We start from the raw sequence: 19,317 nt of genomic DNA on the forward strand, positions 1-19,317 counted from the left end.
CAGGACTATTTTATCCTAGTCTATAGATCCAGGGAGGAGCTGCCATTCACAAAGACTAACAAAAGTCTCCAGTGGCCAAGGAAAATAAGTGATTCACAGCACTGAAAGTTAAGCCTTTCTTTGTGCTTCACAGGTAGATTAGTGTCCTTTACTTAGTCTAGTGAGACTTCAGTTGCTTGAGAATATCAAGTTGTTTTAATTGGTCTGGTGGCTGGAGTGCCTTAGAAAACCCAGTGAAACATCATACCCGTAATAACATCTTGCTCTGGATTTTTTTTCACAAGAAGGATTCTGGTGCTAATACTCCTGCTCTGAACTTTTAAGAAGAATTTTAATTACTTGAATACTAACTCCATTTTTAGTTTTTAGCTTTCCCCCTTAACTGTTTCCACCTAGACAGACTATATACTGGATAGAACATTTTACTTGGAAGGGACCCAGAGCAACCATCTATAGTCCAACTGCCTGGCCATTTCAGGCATTTCATTTAACTTTTCTGACCAAAAGTTAAAGCATGCTGTTAAGGGCACTGACCAAATGCCCCGTAAACACTGACAGGCTGGGAGCATTGACCACCCCTCTAGGAAGGTCAATGGCTTCCTCTAGGAAGCCTTTTCCAAGGTTTCACCACCCTCTCAGTAAAGAATTGCTTCCTAATGCCCAGTCTAAATCTCCCCTGATGCAGCTTGGAACCATTCCTACACATCCTATCATCACATCCCAGGGAGTAGAGCTCGGCACCTCCCTCCCCCCTTCCCCTCCTCATGAAGCTGCAGAGAACAATGAGGTCACCCCTCAGCCTCCTTTTCTCCAAGTTAGACAAGCTCAAAGTCCTCAGCTGCTCCTCACAGGACTTGCTTCCAGCCCTGTCACCACCCTTGCTGCCCTCCTCTGGTACCTTCAGGGATCTTTGTGACCTTCTTAAATGGTGTGTCCAGACCTGCACAGAGTGCTCAGGGTGAGGCTGCTGCAGTGGGGTAATCTGAGGTTTGCCCTTGGGGCTGCCAGGGCACACGATGGCTCACAGGGAGCTGCTGCCCACCAGCACTCCCACATCCCTCTCCACAGGGCTGCTCTCCAGCCATTCCTCCCCTAGTTCGTACCTGTGCCCATGATACTCCATCCCAGGAGCCAGATCCAGCATTTGGACTTGTTAAATTTCATCCCACTGATGACTGCCCAGTGCTCCACTCTATCCCACTGCAAGGACTCTTGTCTGCCAAGAGAGTCAGCAGCACCTCCCTGTTTCATACCATCAGCAAACCTGCAAATGGGGCATTCAGTTCCTGCCTCCAGGTCACTGAGAGATATTTTGAACAGCACTGGCCCTAGAACTGATCCTGAGGAACGCCAGCCAGATGTAGCCCAATGCTGATGCCTCACCTTCTGCCTTCCTCCTGCCTTGGGACAAAGAGGAATACCTTATTGCTTCTAGGCACTTCTTCTCTGACAAAGTCCAACCATACACAGAGACTTTTTTGATATTCAAAGAGCACAGAGAACCTGCAGTCAGTAGAAATGGCAATATCCTTTCAGAAAATCACATCACTTTCCTTTCTAGCCTATAGGGAACAGATGAAAAACAAGCTACAGCTGTGAGATTTTTGAAATTGAAAGCTTGAAATGAGCAGGGCACAGGCCCCTGGATCAGGGTCTTGGAGCTCAGTCTGCGACTCAGTGAGGTGAGAGGTTTGCATCATCTTTTGGTACCTGCTGCCCATCCCTGAAACTTCTGACAAAGGAACCAACTTCCAGTTCTGAACACTTTGATTCCCCCTTTACAAAAATAAGGTAGGAGTTTGACTGAAGTGGCAAAACAACTCATGTGAATTCTCATGCTGTTTATACTTGAGCAGATGAATAGAAGTCATTTATTAGTGTAAAAACAGTAATCTGTTAAGAACATAAGGGAAAACAGCAAAATATGAAAACTCTACTAATTAATAGGATGTTGCTACTTAGCAGAAATTTTTCATCAGGCAGCACTTAGCTCTTTATGTGATCTGTTTTTCCAAATAGCTTCAAACAATACTTGTTTTAATATTGTTTTCAAGATAGGCTACCAAGAACGCAAATCATTCGAATAATTGTTTTCTAGGGGGAGAGAATTTGTGTTTTGAAAGAGAGGGGGGATTTCTCATTTCTCTGATAGATCCAGCACTTGCACCATCTCTGAGGGATTAATGACTCCATCAGCTCTGCAGAGTTGTGGCTGCTCAGTATACAAAAGGGAACATGACTGAAACAGTACAAATAATGTATGGGTTTGGTATCAGAAAAAAAGATCCTGGTACCAAAATGTCTTGTGTCAAGGTGCCAGCTTCTGTTCCAGGTAGGCATCTGGCTAATTTGGCACCGCTGAGTGAGCTGCTTACCTTCCACATCATTGAGAGCCAACAGCAAAGTTGGGACCTAGGGTCACCAAGATCCCATAAAAATTACCCTCTGCTTTCCAAATTTCCACACTAAGCTTTTTTTTGCTTTTTTTTTTGCTTTTTTTTTTTAAATATTAGGAAGATAGCCAGAAATCTTGAAAATTATCTTGCAAAGCAGAGGAGTCAAAACTCAAAGGGAATTATTTTCTTTTCTTTAAAGGAGACGCAGTAGTATGCAAGGCACCTAAAACAGAGAATAGAAATGTTGAGCTATATGAAAAACTCAGGTTAAAAAAAGTGAAAAAATATCAAAGTTCAGTCTAATCTGCTGGCTTTTGGAATGCCGACATAAACCAGAGGAAACTCTTCTGCCAAGTAAAGAAACTCTTCTGCCATTCTGACTGGGGAATAAGCAAACAGAATGATCTGAAAAATCTGGCATTTTTAAAATGATGGATGAATGAACTAAAGAAATTAGATAAAACCGTGTCGTCAAACAGAGTGGTATTCTCACTGCAAAGCTTACTCTCCATTTGCATGCTGACCATTTGTAAAGAGTTGCAGATTTCCTAATTACCAAATTTTAAAATTGTGATGATGAAAAGAAATATTGATGTTGAAAAGAAATATTTTCTTTATGAGCCTCTAGGGTTTTTTGTCTCATTTTCCAACATGGAACTTTTGAATTCAATACTTAAAAAACAAAAAAACAAAAAAACCAAAAAAAAACAAAAAAAAACAAAAAAAAAACAAATCACTTTGAGATACTACTGAACTCACCTGTTCAGCACTGGCATGAAAGCTTCATAAAATAAATCAAGCTGGAAGAAACTCATCAGGATGGTTGACTCCAACTCCTGGCCCTGCACAGGACACTTCAAGAGCCATTCCATGTGCCTGAGAGTGTTGTCCAAATACTTCTTGAACTCTGTTGGGCCTGGTGCTGTGACCACTGCCCTGGGGAGCCTGTTCTAGTGCACAACCAGCCTCTGGGTGAAAACATTTTTAGTGACATTCAGCCTAAACCTCCCTTGACTCAGTTTCATGTTGCTCCCTTGGGTCCTGTTACTGGTCACAAGAATGAAGAGATCAGTGCCTACCCCTCCTCTACCCCTCAGGAGGAAGTTTTACCCTGCAATGAGATCTCCCCCCAGTCTCCTCTTCTCCAGGCTGAACAGACCAAGTGACCTCAGCTCCTCTTCATAGGGCTTCCCCTCCAGACCCTTCATCATCCTCATGGCCCTCCTTGGGATGCTCTCTAATAGCTCAATATCTTTCTTTTATGTTGTGGCACCCAGAGCTGCCCCCAGCACTGGAGGTGAGGCTGCCCCAGCTCAGAGCAGAGCAGGACAATCCCCTCCCGTGCCCGGCTGGCCATGCTGTGCCTGATGTCCCCCAGGACAGGGCTGTCCCTCCTGGCTGACAGGGCACTGCTGGCTCCTGTTCAACTTGCCATCGACCAGGACTCACAGGTCCCTTTCCATGAGGCTGCCCTCCTGCCTCTCATTCCCCAGTCTGTCTGTCCATCCAGGGCTGTCCCATCCCAGGTGCAGAACCCTGGTTTGTTATCCCAGGGGCCACTCCATATGTTACTATCCCAATCTTCTGGAGAAGCAATTCATTTACTAATCTGCACAATGTCAGGAGGGTTTGGAGCCCACATAAGCATTAGGTCCACTTTTTACTTCAACTTTTGTTTTTCTTTCTGTTCCTCCTGTAGCCGTCTCTCTGGAGCTGTTCTATTTTGAAGGACAATAGTAACTCAATTGCTTTCCATCTCAGTTTTCAGTCCTTGTTTCTCTTGAATATTATCTTTTCTGTAGTGGCAGGCAGCTTCTGGACAGTTACCTAACATTTTGCCAATAATCATTTTCTCCTAGCATTTTTACGGCCCCTAGCAACTTACAGATGTTATTCCACAGCTTTCCAATCACACCAGTTATCCTGAGCCCATTTGTGTGAGAACTTAGGACTTGGACTTCTTCCATGCTTTTGTAAGTAGTCAGTGATACTGCTTGCAAACCCGCTGACTGCACCAGTTTTTGGCAAATGTGTGTTTTAAGGTCACTTAACAAATCACTGGCATAGGTATAATCAAAACCAGGTTTAATATAGAAACGAAAACACAACAGAGTCCTTTGGCAAGGTTTACTCTACTACTTACCAGATTGTTAAAAAAAGCAAACAAAAAGCAAGTATCGACCAATCCAGACTGAAAATATCCCCAGAGTATCTCCAGGGAGGACTGCAGCTCCTGACACGTGGTGAGACACCAGCTTCTTTCCTCAGGGCTTTATCCAGGACCTGCTGGGCAATCAACTGACCTTCACTCCTGACCTTTCATACACAAGGAGACAATATGAAAAAGATTTTTCAAAAATCAATCCACTGATATACCAATCGGAACAGTAGTAAAATAGACTAGTCAAAATATGGAAAACTGCATATTTTTCCTAGCAAATTTCTGTGTACTGACATTTTACCTACTGCAGCAAAAAATTTTGAGGTCAGGTTTCTTCAGCAAAGCAGAAAAATTAGTTGGTTGTAAAGGAATGTGTTTGTTTCAATTGTTACATATCAGTTATCTATAAAACAGTGATTTATTGTACTGTCATCTCTCTCTGCAATTTCTATAGGCTATTTTAGCCACCTAAAACAGCTAAGTTCATAATACAGGGACAATCACTGATTCTGAATTCAGAAGAAAAATAGTAGAAGACTCTGGTTTTCCAGGTTTCAACACATTTTAGTATGAATATAGAATAAGCATTCTAGGCTACTTTCTAATTCCCCAGCTATTATCAGTAATAATTTTTAAAATGTATTTACTCTAGGAATTGATTCAGTTTGATCACTGAGAATCTCTCGGCTTCACTGTTGTATGGACTGTCACAGATTCAACACAGGACAGTTCTTTTCAGTGTGAACTAGAGGGAAAAGTCATCCCTTCTGTGCTGACACGCATCATCCCTGTGAGTGTAGCCCCAGAGCTGAAAGCAACCCACTTCTCTCAGCATCTTGCAAGTCTGCTTACAGCATAACACTGCAGTGCACTTCTCCCACTCCCACTCTCTGCAGTGTCGGTAGAGGGTGAGAAAGACCCCAGAACATGAGCTGCTCAGTTTGTCCCCAAACCCACTTTGTACTTATTTAAGAATAAGCAAGACTGTTTCAAAAATGATGGATTCTACATGGCATTTATAAGCAAGAGATGATGCTCCCTCTTGCAAAAGGGCTGCTGAGTGCTTGAGGTGGCTGTTACTACAAAAATATTCCGTATCAAAAAACTACCATATGGTTTTCTAGAAACCTGCTCCACCCCAGTTCAGCACTCTGATATTTCATTGCTCTGCTTGCTTCCCCGTGTGACATGTGCAGAATCTCAGAAACTGCTTGTGTGCCTGTTCACGCCTCCATTCAGCACTGTGCCCGCTCTCCTTCACTTCCTCCGGCATTTAACAGTGTAGGATAAAGAGACGTGTATGGCATTAGGAAATATTTCTCCCCTTGCTCTACTTCACCTTTGCCTTCTGTTTGCTTGGCAAACAGGGAATTTTTTCTCAAGGACAGCTTTGCACAAGTAGCTGTGTTAAGCTTATACTGCTTCAGGACAAAGATTCACTATTCCAGTGTTTGCTTTGGAGCGAGGATTTGGACGTGCATTAAGTAACAAGGGATTTTAACAGATGCCTTGAAGGCTCTAAAGCCAGAGAAAGAGAAGAAATGCATCATTTCATATCTCCAGCTTAACTGATGCCTTTCCCCTTTCAAAACACAAGATATTAGCAAGTTGTCTGGTTCAAGAGCATCAGTTCATGGAAGGAGTGGGTACCCACCCAATAAGGATAGAACAGCTGCAGGGAGAAAAACCATTCCATCTGCTCACAAACATAATTCCTCTGTTTTCTGTTCCAGCTCATCCTCGCCACATGGGAAGGCGGCTACAACTTGCAGTGCCAGAACCTCCACAGTGCAGGGGAGGCTGATATCCGGGTGAGAGACAAAAACAGCTCAGCCCTCAGCATCCTTTCTGCTTTAACTGTCTTTAACCATCCTAGGACGTATCCTGAGCTCTGGTAAAATATCTCTGCTCTAGAGGAGGATATATTTCATCGTATTGAGTATCAAATTTAGATTGTTTCAGAAGAAGAAACTGGCAGCAAAATCTGTTCAGTGTGAAGAAAAGTGATAGCACCCTTAAAAAAAAACAAGCAACCCCAAAATGAAACAAAAACCTACCCACAAAACTGCATCTTCAGGGAAAAAAAATTAGAAAATCCTTCCTCAAAGTTTATATTCCTTAAATTATATATTTATACAACTGCTTAAAAGATGTGTGTCATTGTGTCAGTGAAAAGCAAAATGAAATTGAAGACAGAGCTCATGCTTCTCCTTTGGTATTGTATCAATGCCTTCTGGGAAGTTGCATGCCTAGGGAGTGAAGAAGTACAGTAATGTTTAAGCACTTATATGGACAGATATTGATCTCCTGCTCCTTTGTTCTTGCTTGTACAGGTAGCCAAGGTGCTGTGGTGGTATTATTTTTCCAAAGTAATTGAATTCATGGACACTATCTTCTTTGTACTGAGGAAGAAAAGCAGCCAGATCACCTTCCTTCATGTGTATCACCATGCCACTATGTTTAACATTTGGTGGTGTGTTCTGAACTGGATACCTTGTGGGCAGAGTAAGTCTTTGTTTGCTTCATCACCCCAGGTCTAAGTCAGCTGCAGGTGGGGAGGAATCATATCACCAGGAGCTGTGCAAAGGAATTGTGTCACTGTGCAATTTGAGGGCATCATCAGAGCCTTTCAGAAATGCTGACCACTTGCAGAACACTGGAAAGTTAAAAGCATGGTTAAAAGTTCAGGCCAAAAATACCCAAGTGTTAGGCCCTAGATTTTTCACTTAGCTGCCACAAACCCGTGTATTTACTTCTCTTCAAACCACTTTTAAGCACAACAGTACTGAGCAGCACAGAAGAGCCATCACACACAAGACCTACTCCAAAAGCAGATGCAGGAAGAAGTCATGACCCTGGTAAAGCCTTTATCAATCACAACAAATTAAATCAATGGCCTTTTTACAGGCTCAACTCTTGTATGCATCAATCTCTGCTTTAGCAAGATACTTTACTTACACAGTCACTAATTAAAATGCAAGTTTGAATTTATTCTGTTTTATATGAGAATACATCCTCAGAAGGTTATAGTAACTGTCATCATCTTCCCTGTTACAAAGGGATCTATGATACCACAGGCTGGTCATTTGGCATTTGTATAATAAGTCCAGACAGCAGAGAACTATTTCAGCTGTCTCACAACAGGCATATTTTTCCAGGGCTTCACACAGCCATAGGCTTCCTGTGGAACGGCTTTCAAAGTTGAGAAAAAAGCCTCAGTTTCCTTACAACCTATTAGAGGGAGTCACCTCAGCCCATTGTAACATTTTGTAAAAAAACTTGTTGCAGGTCTTTTTCAGACCTAAAAGCAGAATTCACATTTGTTGGCGCTAACTGTGGACAGCACAAAATCAAAGTAAATCACTGCTAAAGGTAGAAGCAGGGATCAGAGATTTCACAGCAGTTAGGAGCTATTTCTAGAGGTGTAAACAAATCAGTGGAGGTTTGTGCCTCCTAATGTGTGGTCCCCACACTTTGCACTAGCACTGCTCTACTGTAATTAAATCAGTAGCTAAGGAATTAATCAGTGGCAAAATCAGAACAACTGGTGAGTCCATCTTGTAGTTGCAGCAGTGGCATCAAACACAGAAGCACACAGCACAGAGTAGTGCTGCTACTTCTCCACAGTCTGCAAAGTAGAGGATAGTTAATTTCCTCTAGAACTAGTATTCACTAAATACAACCAATAAGAGCAGCAAGGTATTAGCTGGGATGAAATTTTGTAAACGTGTATCAAGCAGAAGAGCCAAGGAAGAAAACAAGAGCGATGATCAAACACAGCCACAAGAGGTTGGTTTAATTCAGAGCAAAGCCCTTGCTACTGCATCAGAGAACAGAAGGACAAGTGTCTCCCAGGGTCCTAAGCTGCATATTAGCAGCAAAGTCATCCACAGCAGTGTTTAAAGCTTACAGGAATAATGGAAAGGCTCATAGCAAGAAGAACTTCAGGAGAGGGGAAAAAATAGCCTGTAAACTACAGAATAGGAAAAAAGTGAAGGAGAAGAAAAATGTGAGATAAAAATACAATTTTCAGCATGAGAAAAACCCTCTACGAAGTATTTGGTTTTCCAGTTGCCCCTAGGAGAGAACCTCTACACATCAGGAATATCTTTAGCAAGGAATAAGTATGAAAGGAATACTTACTATGTATAAGAGATTCAATATAGAAGCAATATCACAAGCAATAATGCCTTCTTCTCACTTTCTAGCAGTTGGTATTTCATTGGGTTTTTTTCCCTAATGGATTTTTATAGGTTTCTTTGGACCCACTTTGAACAGCTTTATCCATGTGCTTATGTATTCTTACTATGGACTGTCAGTCATCCCTTCTATGAGAAAATATCTCTGGTGGAAGAAATACCTCACTCAGGCACAACTGGTATGTATCTACTTTACTCTCATTTTTAACTACCAGAAATCCTTCAAAATGTGAGAGAGGACTAAATGAACTATAGGTAAACATTGTTGTTTACACAATTAAGCCAGATAGAATTGAAGTATAACAAAACTATCATACAGCATAAGTCACTAGGGTAAGCTTGATTTAACTTAATAAAGGAAATTATGTTCAGAAGTGTTTTCTGTAGAAAACAAACAGTAGAAAATCTTTAGTCCACAAAATTGTTAGTTTTGAACCACTGCATAGAAAATGACTGCTCCTTAATTGTGGAAAAAAAAATATTTAAAAGTCACAAAAACAAGTCTGACAGAGCCAGCTCCAAGACAGACCTCCCCTGCTGGCCAAAGCTGAGCCCATCAGCAAAGCTGGGAGCACCTCTGTGATACCATATTTATTTAAGGGTGAAAAACAGCACAGAAGCTGAGAGAGAAGACAGGAAATGTGAGAGAAACAGCCCTGCAAATACCCAGGGCAGAGCAGAAGGAGGGAATTAGCACCAAAAACTCCCCTGCAGCCTGTGGTGAAGATGCTGGTGAAGCTGTTCCCCTGCAGCCCACAGAAGTCCATAGGGGAGCAGGGATCCTCCTGGAGCCCATGGAGGACCTCATTCTGCAGCAATGGACACGTCTGCCCTGAAGGAAGATACAGCCAGCAGAAAAGTAGGCTCCTGTGGACCCATGGAGAGAGGAGCCCACCTTGGAGCAGGTTTGCTGGCAGGATCTGTGACCCCATGGGCACCCACAAAGGAAGAGCCTGTTCCTGAAGGACTGGACCCTGTGGAAGTGACCTGCACTGGGGCAGTTTGTGAAGAGGTGCAGCTCATGGGAAATACCCACACTGAAACTCTCTCCCATGGGAGGGACCCCACACAGAAGCAGGAAAAGAGTGTGAGGAGAAAGAAACAGCAAAGCCAAAGCAATGTGGGCTGACTACAAACACCATCCTCCTGCACCACTTGGAAGGAAGTAGAGGAGTCAGAAGTGAAGCTGAACCTGAGGAGAAACAGGGGCTTAGGGGAAAGTGTTTTTAATTTTATTTCTTGTTTGTCTTCTGTGTTATTAATTGGCAATACTTGAAATTAATCTTCTTCAAGTCAAGTCTATTTTGCTTATAACAGTAATAGGTAAGTTTTATCAATTACCCTCCCTACCTTTATTTCAATCCACAAATTCTTTTCATCTTATTTTCTCCCCCTACTCTACCGAGAAGAGGGGAGAAAGCTGCTGGGTGGGCAGCTGGCAGCCAAGTCAGGTTAACTCACAACACAGTGGTACAACTACAAAATTATGTAAACAAACTTTAGGCAATACAGAAATTGACTTCTAAAAGTCTGTTCCATGGGCATGCTATGCCTGAAGAGCTGAGCCAGATCAAAAGTTTCTATCAACAAGATACAAGGCTTGATATGAAATAAAGTTCCTTTTACTTTTTTTCTCTTAGGGCCCGTTTATATTATTTGGAGGTTCAGATGTTTGCAGTGAGCTTTAAAATTCCTGTGTAGAAATTTTCTTAGCAAAAAGCTGCTTCTCTGAGCTGAGACCATCCCTGCACACAAGTGAAACACACTGCCCAGTTGGAAATGTACCTCAGTACACTGGATTGAGCTGTACACTTACCCAGCTGAAGAGAATCAGGTGCACTAGTGTGGGCTGTGGCTCACAGTTCTAAATACAGACAAGTCTCTGCAATTTCTTCCCTGTCTCTTTTTTGCTTCCTTCATCCCCTCCTTAACTTCATTAATGCAAGTGATAGCCTATCTGAACTCCTTGGACCTGAGCTTTGCATTTTCTGTTCCGACTTCTAAAGCTATTGACAGGACTCTTCCGAGCTTCCTCCAGTTTCTGCCCAGTAACAGAGACAGCACCTGTACCTGTCACAAAGTCTGGAAGACAGAGCAGCACCTACTAAATCTGAGAGGCAAAGAAAACCTCTTTTGTCAACTAGGCCTACAAACTTACTTTTAGAAACCTCTGACCCCTTAGGTTTTTATTTGATTTCACAAGAGCACCATTTTAACCATTTTAACCCTCACAATGCATTCAGAGGTTAGAAAGGAATAGTGTTCAAGAGCACTCAAACTTTCAAGGAGCAGGACTAGGGGACATTTCTGTGTCTGATTTAGCTAGCACTGACCCTTTCTCAGCAAATACTCCTGTGTTATCTTCTCTCTGCAGATCCAGTTTCTGCTCACTATTGTGCACACACTCAGCGCAGCTGTGAAGCCATGTGGATTCCCATTTGGCTGCCTCATGTTCCAGTCCTCCTACATGGCCACACTGGTCATCCTCTTCATCAACTTCTACATTAAGGTAAGCAGTCTTCTGAGAGCTCTCTGACAAGGACAGGGAAAATAGAACTTTTTGCATAGTCTGGGTGGACTCAGATGTAGAATGATTGTCAGTGCTTAAAATATGTTATTAAGTATTTTAAGACTAACAGATACAGTCATGTCTGAGAGAGAGAGAGAGATTATTCAATAATGAGGACTCCCTCATTACAGATTAACTCTTCTGCACTTGTATAGCAAGTCAGGTACCGCATTCAGTACATAGGAGGTCTGAATTTGCTTTGGTAGGCAAATTCTGGAATCTCTCTCTTCCTTAGGGGGGAAAAAGAAAAGAAACTACCAGTTCTCACTTTGCCTTGTTTAATTCAACATCTTTTAGCAGGGAGTGCTCAAGCCTGCCTGAATACATAAAGCTTTTAGTGTACAAGGCTTGAAATCTCTTTTGACATTAATTATTACAGTAAGGCTAGTAAAGTAACATCACCCACAGCAGTGAAAAGACTACAGTCTTAATGCAGTCTGAAGCAAATACATACATCTGCATCAGCAGCAGACAATTTCCATTTTCAGTTAACCATAATCAGTGTTTTGGTGGGCACTAAATGAATCCAGGTGTTTACTTTGGATTTTGCTTTATAGACATACCGGAAAGCACCTTCAAGAACAGCTGTAAAGGAAACCCCTGTCACAACAGAAATCAAGAATGGTTTCCACAAGGACTACTTTGCTGCTGCCAATGGATTGCAGAATAATAAGAAGGCACAATAAGTATAGTGTTTCCTATGGGTTTTTTCTAAGGAGAAAAAGAAGAAAAAAGACTGAATTACAAGCTTTAGCTTAAAACCTATTTGATTACATTTATCAGTTCTTTGTACCAGACACTTATTAACGTACTGCTATTTAGGTTTTAACAAAATGAGTAGAATTACTTGTCAAAGATCACCATCAGAACAAAGAAAGCCAAGATCTTTCTCATATGAAAAAGAAAACCTTTCTGATCTATAATGCTGACACAAAAACGCCTTATGAAACACTTGATGGATAAATCCATCAATGCCTTCAAAAGGTTAGGACTCTGTTCAGACTAACACTTTCTGTGCGTGTGAGAGGTCTTGAGGCAAGGCTTCACAGTGCACCCAGTAAATCCACCTGTGGCCAAGGCCAGGAAAATAAAGGAGGGGTGGGGGGAAAGGTGAGAATCATACCTTTTCCATCATCACACCCCTCTTCTCAGCAATTCCCCAAAGCATACTCCCTCCCCATGGACATCAGCAAGGTACCCTTTGATCCTGTGGGAGTCCTGGGAAAGGGCATGTCAGAGGGCAGAGCCCAAGTGCACCATCCCATAGTTTGCAGGCAGTTGTGCACTGTGCTCACTTGCTTTACACAAGGTGCAACTTGATTCAAATGCCTGGAAGTCTGGCAGGAGTTTTCAGGGGGCTGGGCTGGTAGCCCCTGGCACTGCCTGGAATAGTATTCTGAACACAGAACAAAACAAATCATTTTGGATGTGCTAAATTAATAGTTCTAGGTAAATGGATTTTGAAAGAAATAGGGTCTTAGCAACTTAAGGAAGATAAATCCAATGAGTGTAAATGTGTGTAAAGTTAATCCTATACAAACACTGCTAATTCAAAGCAGACTGTCATGCCCCTTTATTAATAGACTGGAAGATGCAGAAAATTTGAGAAGTGAGTTCAGCAATGAGCAAAAAGCAGGTTATATAGGAATTTCTGTGGCAGGTGGAAGGGGAGGGGAAGCAAGGAGATTGCAGACAGCAGCTGTTGTAAAGGTGTCTTTCTCCCAACAGTTCATCACCATCTTTTTGTTGCTTCAGTTCACTGCATTCACCCCCACTCAAATGGTAAGCAATGAAGAGCACCCAAGGTTAACTTTACGGGTCTGCCCTCACCCTTTTCTCATTTTGCTCGCTTAATTTCCTCTACTAAAAATAGACATGGACTTTTTTCCTCACAGTGAAGTAGTTCTGATCTCTTCCATTCTCATGTACAAAATTCTCTCGAGAGAAACAACTTTTGGAGTCACTCCAGCCCAGCAGGTCCCTTGGACTGAAGCGGTTCTGTAAAGGAAGCATGTCCTCTCACTCCTGTCACCTTGCAGAGGCCCAGAGCAGGAGGAGGACAAAACACACACCCAGACAGCACAGACAGCCCAAGCAGCCACAGAGGGCTCATATGTAGAGGAGGCTGTCCCAAATCCTGCTGTCCAATTCTTCTCCACCTGTAGAGAGCCAGTTATCCCCTCCAAATATCCCCATTTAGATGGTCTGCCACTGGGGCCTCTAGGAGACTGCAGGCATAACGGCAGGAGGAGCGTTTGTCCCAGGGAGCAGGATGGACACTCAGAGCAGGCAGCCTCATCAGGGGCAGCCAGAGACCCCACAGCCCTGAGGGCTCATGGAGAGGAAGGAAAGGGACTGAGGAAGTGGTGCAGTAGGGGAAGAAGAACAGATGGGGCTATCCAGCAAAAGCAAAAGGAGAAAATGGCATTAAGAAGGGTGTCATGTGTCACAGTTCTGCTTGACTGTGTGCTTGAAAGTCCCATTGAATTCCATCTGTCTCCAGGCAGTTCCAACTCCATTGCAATGTGGACAAAACTTTTCTGCTCCAGCAGAAAAGTGAAATTCCTTCCCAAAGTGCTACAGCAGAAGCAATATCTCTTAGCAGCCTGGCTACTGAACTACATCATCATGAACCAGGTAACCAATATAACTGCAGTATTCAAAGACTTTTACGCCACCACACCAACTAACTAGAGCTGGGCTGCTGCATATTCACATTTGCTCCCCTCCCTCTTCATGAAGCTGGTCACAAAACCTCACTTAACTGAAAGTCAGTGTTTTGTTGTATTTAATACTCAGTAAGGGGGGGAAGCAGCAAGCCAAAAGAAAAAAAAAACTGAAAAAAAAAAACCCCAATAACCCTGCATTCACAAAACCTGGGCACTGCATGAAAATACTGTTTCTCACTTCTGGCTCTTCCAGAACCTTTACAGGTATTTCTGACTGGTACTGTAAAAATCCCAAGATGTAAGAAATTAGCAGGTTTGACTGAGGGTGTTTTACACAGCCCAGCATAAAGGGAGAGCTTCAGAGCGCTGTAGAAATCAGCTTGATACCAGAAGCCAAGGTAAAGGCAGAGGAATTTGAAAGAGCTGGCAAGACAGTGAAGAAGGCAATGAGCTGGACTATTAATCTAAGGTAGGCAACAAAAGGGTTGTGTGGCCCAGCATGGATTTTAGGCCGAGTGGAGTCCATAATCTTTTGATGGCAAAGCATGCATTTGACTATCAAGGTGGAAAGCGTCAGCTGTGCTAAGTGTTAAAGTTTACTGCAGAAATCAAACCCATAGATATGATCTTTTGTTTTGTTGAAACCTCATTCAAAAGAAAAGGAAATAAATAAATGCCTTACTTGAAATTCAAAGGGCTGGGGAAAAAAAAAAAAAAAAAAAAAAAAAAAAAAAAAAGGAAAAAACCAGAGATGGTCTCAGACCTTGCAGATCAGCCAGGAAGGCTGGAATCAGGTATGTTTAAAATTCTTCAGATATGTCTTAACATCTTCAAAATGCCGCAACTTGAAGAAAGAGAAGCATTGACTTTTTAAACTGATTTTCCTGTAATACATAACACTGTAAATAAACAAATTTTACTATCAGGCTGTCTCCACTCCTTCTTAAGGCATCAGACTGGACTGTTAACTGGATGGTGAGGCTGCTTTTATTCTCCAGCATTTTCAGAAGCATTTTAGGGCATTCACAACAGATTCAAAAGCAATCTCCATAACTTTTTACACCACCTTCACCGGTGTTGGTATAAAGCTTCCATTTTCTTTTTTTGCCACTCTACCTATAAAAACTTGTGCTTTTGAACAAATGTAATATTGAAGTAACTTGTTTGTTCAAGGTTTGTACTTGCCCTTCAAGTCCTTGTTTGAGTACCAGACTGTTTTCAGTTAGAACATAATAGTAGAAAACAGGGGAGAGACAATGGAGAAATCAAAATCTAAAAAAAAAACCTCAGTATCTCAAAAATAAAATCTCTTTCAGATGCAAAATGCACAACAGCTCTCAGCTATTCTTAGAAACATGTCTGTTTCCAGTTCATTACTCTCTTAGACATAGTTCTGCTGCCTGCAGAAGCAGGACCTGTCTCTGTGTGCTCCAGCCAACTCCAGCACGCCTTACCAAGAGCAGGGTCAGCTGCCCCAGGCCAGGTTAAACATGCACAGCTCCTCTGCCCATTTGCATCTGTCAGTTTTGGGGGGATCTTGGGTCTCAAGGAGACAAGAGCATTTGTTGGTTGTTGTAAAGTTATTTACTGTATGAATGCATCAGTCTCAAAGGCAAAGAGCTCAGAGTATTAAAGTCCGTGCTCAAAGTGTTCTGGCATAAAGTCCTCTCGTCCTGAGCAACAGCAGCTCCCTTTTTTAGTCTTTCTTGAGTGTTGGAGTATTTTCACCCCAATAAAGAGGAATTATATTAATAAATCAATCAGTTAAAAACACAATTCTCAAACATTCTTCCTACACCAGTCTGAATTTAATTCTAAAGTACAAAAGTAGCATCAGTTCTTACCCAAATTCTACGTATAGAGTATTATCTGTTTGCGCAAATAACTGTCTGTTCTATCTAGAAATGCAAGCCATGTTTTCATTGTGTGTAGAACTAAGTTAATTCTGTAAAGGGTAACACTACTGAAATTTAAACTAGGCTTTAGGGCTTTTCACTAGCTAACACAGTCCCTTTAAGGCATTTAAGATGTATTTTTTCTTACTTAAAACTAAAACTTACACTCTTACTTCATGCCTATGTGGTGTAATATATTTTAACTCCTTTCTCTCTCTGAGGGACTCAGAGACTTCTATTTCATGTTCCAGCATCCAGCCACAGAGGACATCCTTTTCTCTGGCTTTATGCAGCCTTGACATGTAGGCTGTAGCCCTTGCAATGGCCACTGGCACAGAGTGTGCAGGTAAACAAGCACTTGGCATCACCCCCTGAAAGACATGCAGCATAAATAGCAGGGCTTATAGTCAGTTTAATATTAAACCTTATTTAAAGCTTAAAATGCAAAAAGCAGTTGTCCTTAAACAGAACTTTTATATTTCCCATTTCTTTTTCTGCGTATTGATGCTTACTTTTTGCACCTCAGCACCTACATCTTTGTTGTTCTGGCTCAGAAGTGTCAAGGAAGCTGAACAGATTGAAAATTGAGCTATGTCCATTTGCACCGAAAGGAAGAAAATAAAAGAAATATCAGGACTAATAGCACATTAAAAAGCACAAAGTGGTAATGGCAAAGGAAAGCCACCAAGGTCAGCTACCTACCTTGCAAGAGGTAACTTAACCCAATTACACATTTGTTGCAGAAACCAAATAGACTTTAGACTTTCAGGAAGTTTAAACTCAAATACACTTAATTGACCCAGTAGTGCAGGAAGTGGTATGAGATGGGCTGTCCATGGTCAGAAAATGTCATTTCTGTCCCAGATGAAGTCTCCAAACACTTCTACTGCCTACAGATGGAAAGACCATTAGTAAAGTCTAAAATTTTCACCTCAGGCAGTTCACAGGTTATCAAGCTGGAACAGTGAGCTTCTCAAAAGCTAAGGTGCTTCATGTGAAGGGATAGATGAGTGCAGGGGTAGAAGGTATTTAAGCAATGTAACATCCCTTTCTGCATTCCCATGCTCATCATTAAAACAGCCTTTTAGGGTTCAGACTTTTCCAATAAAACAGTTAAAACCAAGTGTAGGTGCATACAATATTGTGGCAATTTCTACTAAGTAAGAAACCCTGATTTTTCCTTTATCCATGTCCTCTGAAGTGTTCAACATTCACCTTCCAAGCTTTATAGTTATAGGTTATGCAGAGATGCAACAAAATACAGAAATAAGACCAATGCACTCTGTAAGTTATCTAGCAAAGATCCTTGGATGAAAAGCATTCTTAACTTTTTACAGCTACAGGAGATACCAAGAGAGCCTTCTGCCAACACAGATGAAAGGTGAGGAAATGTAGCAAAGCAAGTATTTCTACACATCTATTTCACAATGCTGACAAAGCTTAAATGCTCGGCAGCTTGAACTCAAGAAAGCAAAGAATCTATCAAAAACCTTATATACAAAAATAAAAAAAAACATCCACTACAGCCACAGCTTGAAAAAACAAACAGAAAAACACCCAAATGCCCTAAACCCAGAGAGAGACATCCCATCTTATCCTCTTCCTATTTCAGACCTTCCTTTTGAGCAGCAAACTACTCGGAGGTGCAGATGAGCGAGCCTAAATAGGCCGACAGCCATCCCCAAGGAGCGGACGCGCGCCCCGAGGGTGCGAATTCTCAGCGCTGTTTCTGCGCCTTGGCAGAATTCAGGAACAGCCCCACTGCGGGCAGCTCATCTCAATTCTGAGCTCTGCTTCACATCAAGCACCTTGAGAGCCCAGGTTGCATCATCGTGTTGGGCCAGGTTGTAAAAGTAAAACCATGGAATATAGGTATTTATGTGGGAATTACTGGAAGGCTCCCCTTGGAATTTAGGAGTGAGAGCAACACAGCACAAGGCTGTGCTTTACAAGCACAAGGCTTTACATTCACCAGTGTGAACTCTGGATCACAGTAAGCAGCAACAGGGCAGTTCAAGCCTTACCCTACTCCTACAGCCAGCCTCAGGTAGTAAAAGCCCCAGATTTAGGACCTGGCACATCCAGGCAATAGGACAGCGATATGATGAGATTATTCAGGCTGGTATCTTAAAGCCTGTTTTGGTTAATGACACTGCTGGGGCCATCAGAGTATGCCACTGCACTAGTGGGACCAGAGCATTTCAAAAACTCTGTAGCCAAGATGCAAAAGTAGCTTTACCAGAGTCAAGCACAGCTGCTCACAGAGGTTACAGCTTCATCTTCCCAAAGTCACTGGTGCTTCAGCTGAGTGCTTTGAGAACCTGGAATCAAACAGCAGCTGGAAGGAGACTGAAGAGTAGCTGGAGGACACAGCACAGCCAGGTCACTAGGGACAGCCCTCAAAGAAGCAAGCACAAGCCAGTGGATGTGAAATCAGCATTTCAGCCCTTCACATTAAGAAGAGGAGGGGGTAGACCAGTAGAGCTGAACCTTCGGAAAGGGCAAGGTTGAAGAGGTCTTTTCTTTTAAACCACCCCAGGAGGAAAGCACCAAATGCATCTTGATGTGGATGAACAAGCTTCAGCTCATGCCAACCCTAGTCAGGACTACTTAAGATAAAGGAATACACAAAACTGTATAGCAAAGGCAACAGCAGCTTCTTGCTGTTCTCTGTGCTGGTGCTGCCCTGTATGACCTTCTCAAGCAGAAACAGCATCAGCCTTATTTCACTTATGAAACAAACCCTGTCAGGGTTTGGGCTTTTGTTATGAAGGTACACTGTGCAGGCGAGGGTTCCCTCAACTTTACCCCATACAGCAATCTGAGGTTGGTTCTATAAGTTAAGGAGATAAAAACCAAAGCCCAGAAACCTGCCATGTTCCCACAAATACATTAAGGTACTTGAGCACTAATGCTGTTTTTGCAAGAACACTTGTGAAGAGCAACTATATTCTGGGGAACTCCATCACACTGTCACACAGGGGACAATACTAAACAGCATGGGTTATCTGCTGCTTACTTTCTAGAGACCTGTGATGCTATTTTGTCTAATCCTAGCGTTGTATTCTGAGCTCTCTGTGGAGCCAAAAGTCACTGGCTGCAAAAATAATTTCTCCTGCTTCACTGACATTTTTCTGTTCACTTCTCCAAATTTCTTGCCCTCTGCAGTCCCCCAGCTTGCTGTCAAGCATCTGGCCAGTAGATCCCTCTCTGCTTTCAGCTCCAGAATTGAGTAGCAATGGTGTCAAGCCAGCAGCTGCTACAATTAAGTGCACACAGGAGAGGCTAAACGTAACACATCCTGTGCAAGACACACAGGACTCTAGAGTACCTTTCCAGGTACTCACAGTGCATCAAGAAAAGAGTGAAATTGTTATCCTATGGAAACATCTTTTTACTTTGAACCAACTGTTAAGTGCTTTTACACT

At 42.4% G+C, this 19,317-nt stretch overlaps 1 protein-coding gene across 1 annotated transcript in view; it reads left to right on the top strand.

Annotated features, from left to right (window-relative positions):
• Positions 1-14,919, top strand: part of ELOVL2 (ELOVL fatty acid elongase 2) — a 51,225-nt gene extending 36,306 nt beyond the window's left edge. Inside the window, exons 4-8 of the mRNA XM_015649138.2 lie at positions 6,291-6,368; positions 6,891-7,062; positions 8,811-8,935; positions 11,131-11,265; positions 11,883-14,919. Of these exons, the coding sequence (XP_015504624.1) occupies positions 6,291-6,368; positions 6,891-7,062; positions 8,811-8,935; positions 11,131-11,265; positions 11,883-12,011 (639 nt within the window). The 3' untranslated portion in view covers positions 12,012-14,919. The remainder of the gene's footprint in view (positions 1-6,290; positions 6,369-6,890; positions 7,063-8,810; positions 8,936-11,130; positions 11,266-11,882) is intronic.
• The last annotated feature ends 4,398 nt before the right edge of the window (positions 14,920-19,317 follow it).

The sequence above is a fragment of the Parus major genome, chromosome 2 (genome assembly GCF_001522545.3).
Source record: "Parus major isolate Abel chromosome 2, Parus_major1.1, whole genome shotgun sequence".
Lineage (NCBI taxonomy): Eukaryota > Metazoa > Chordata > Aves > Passeriformes > Paridae > Parus > Parus major.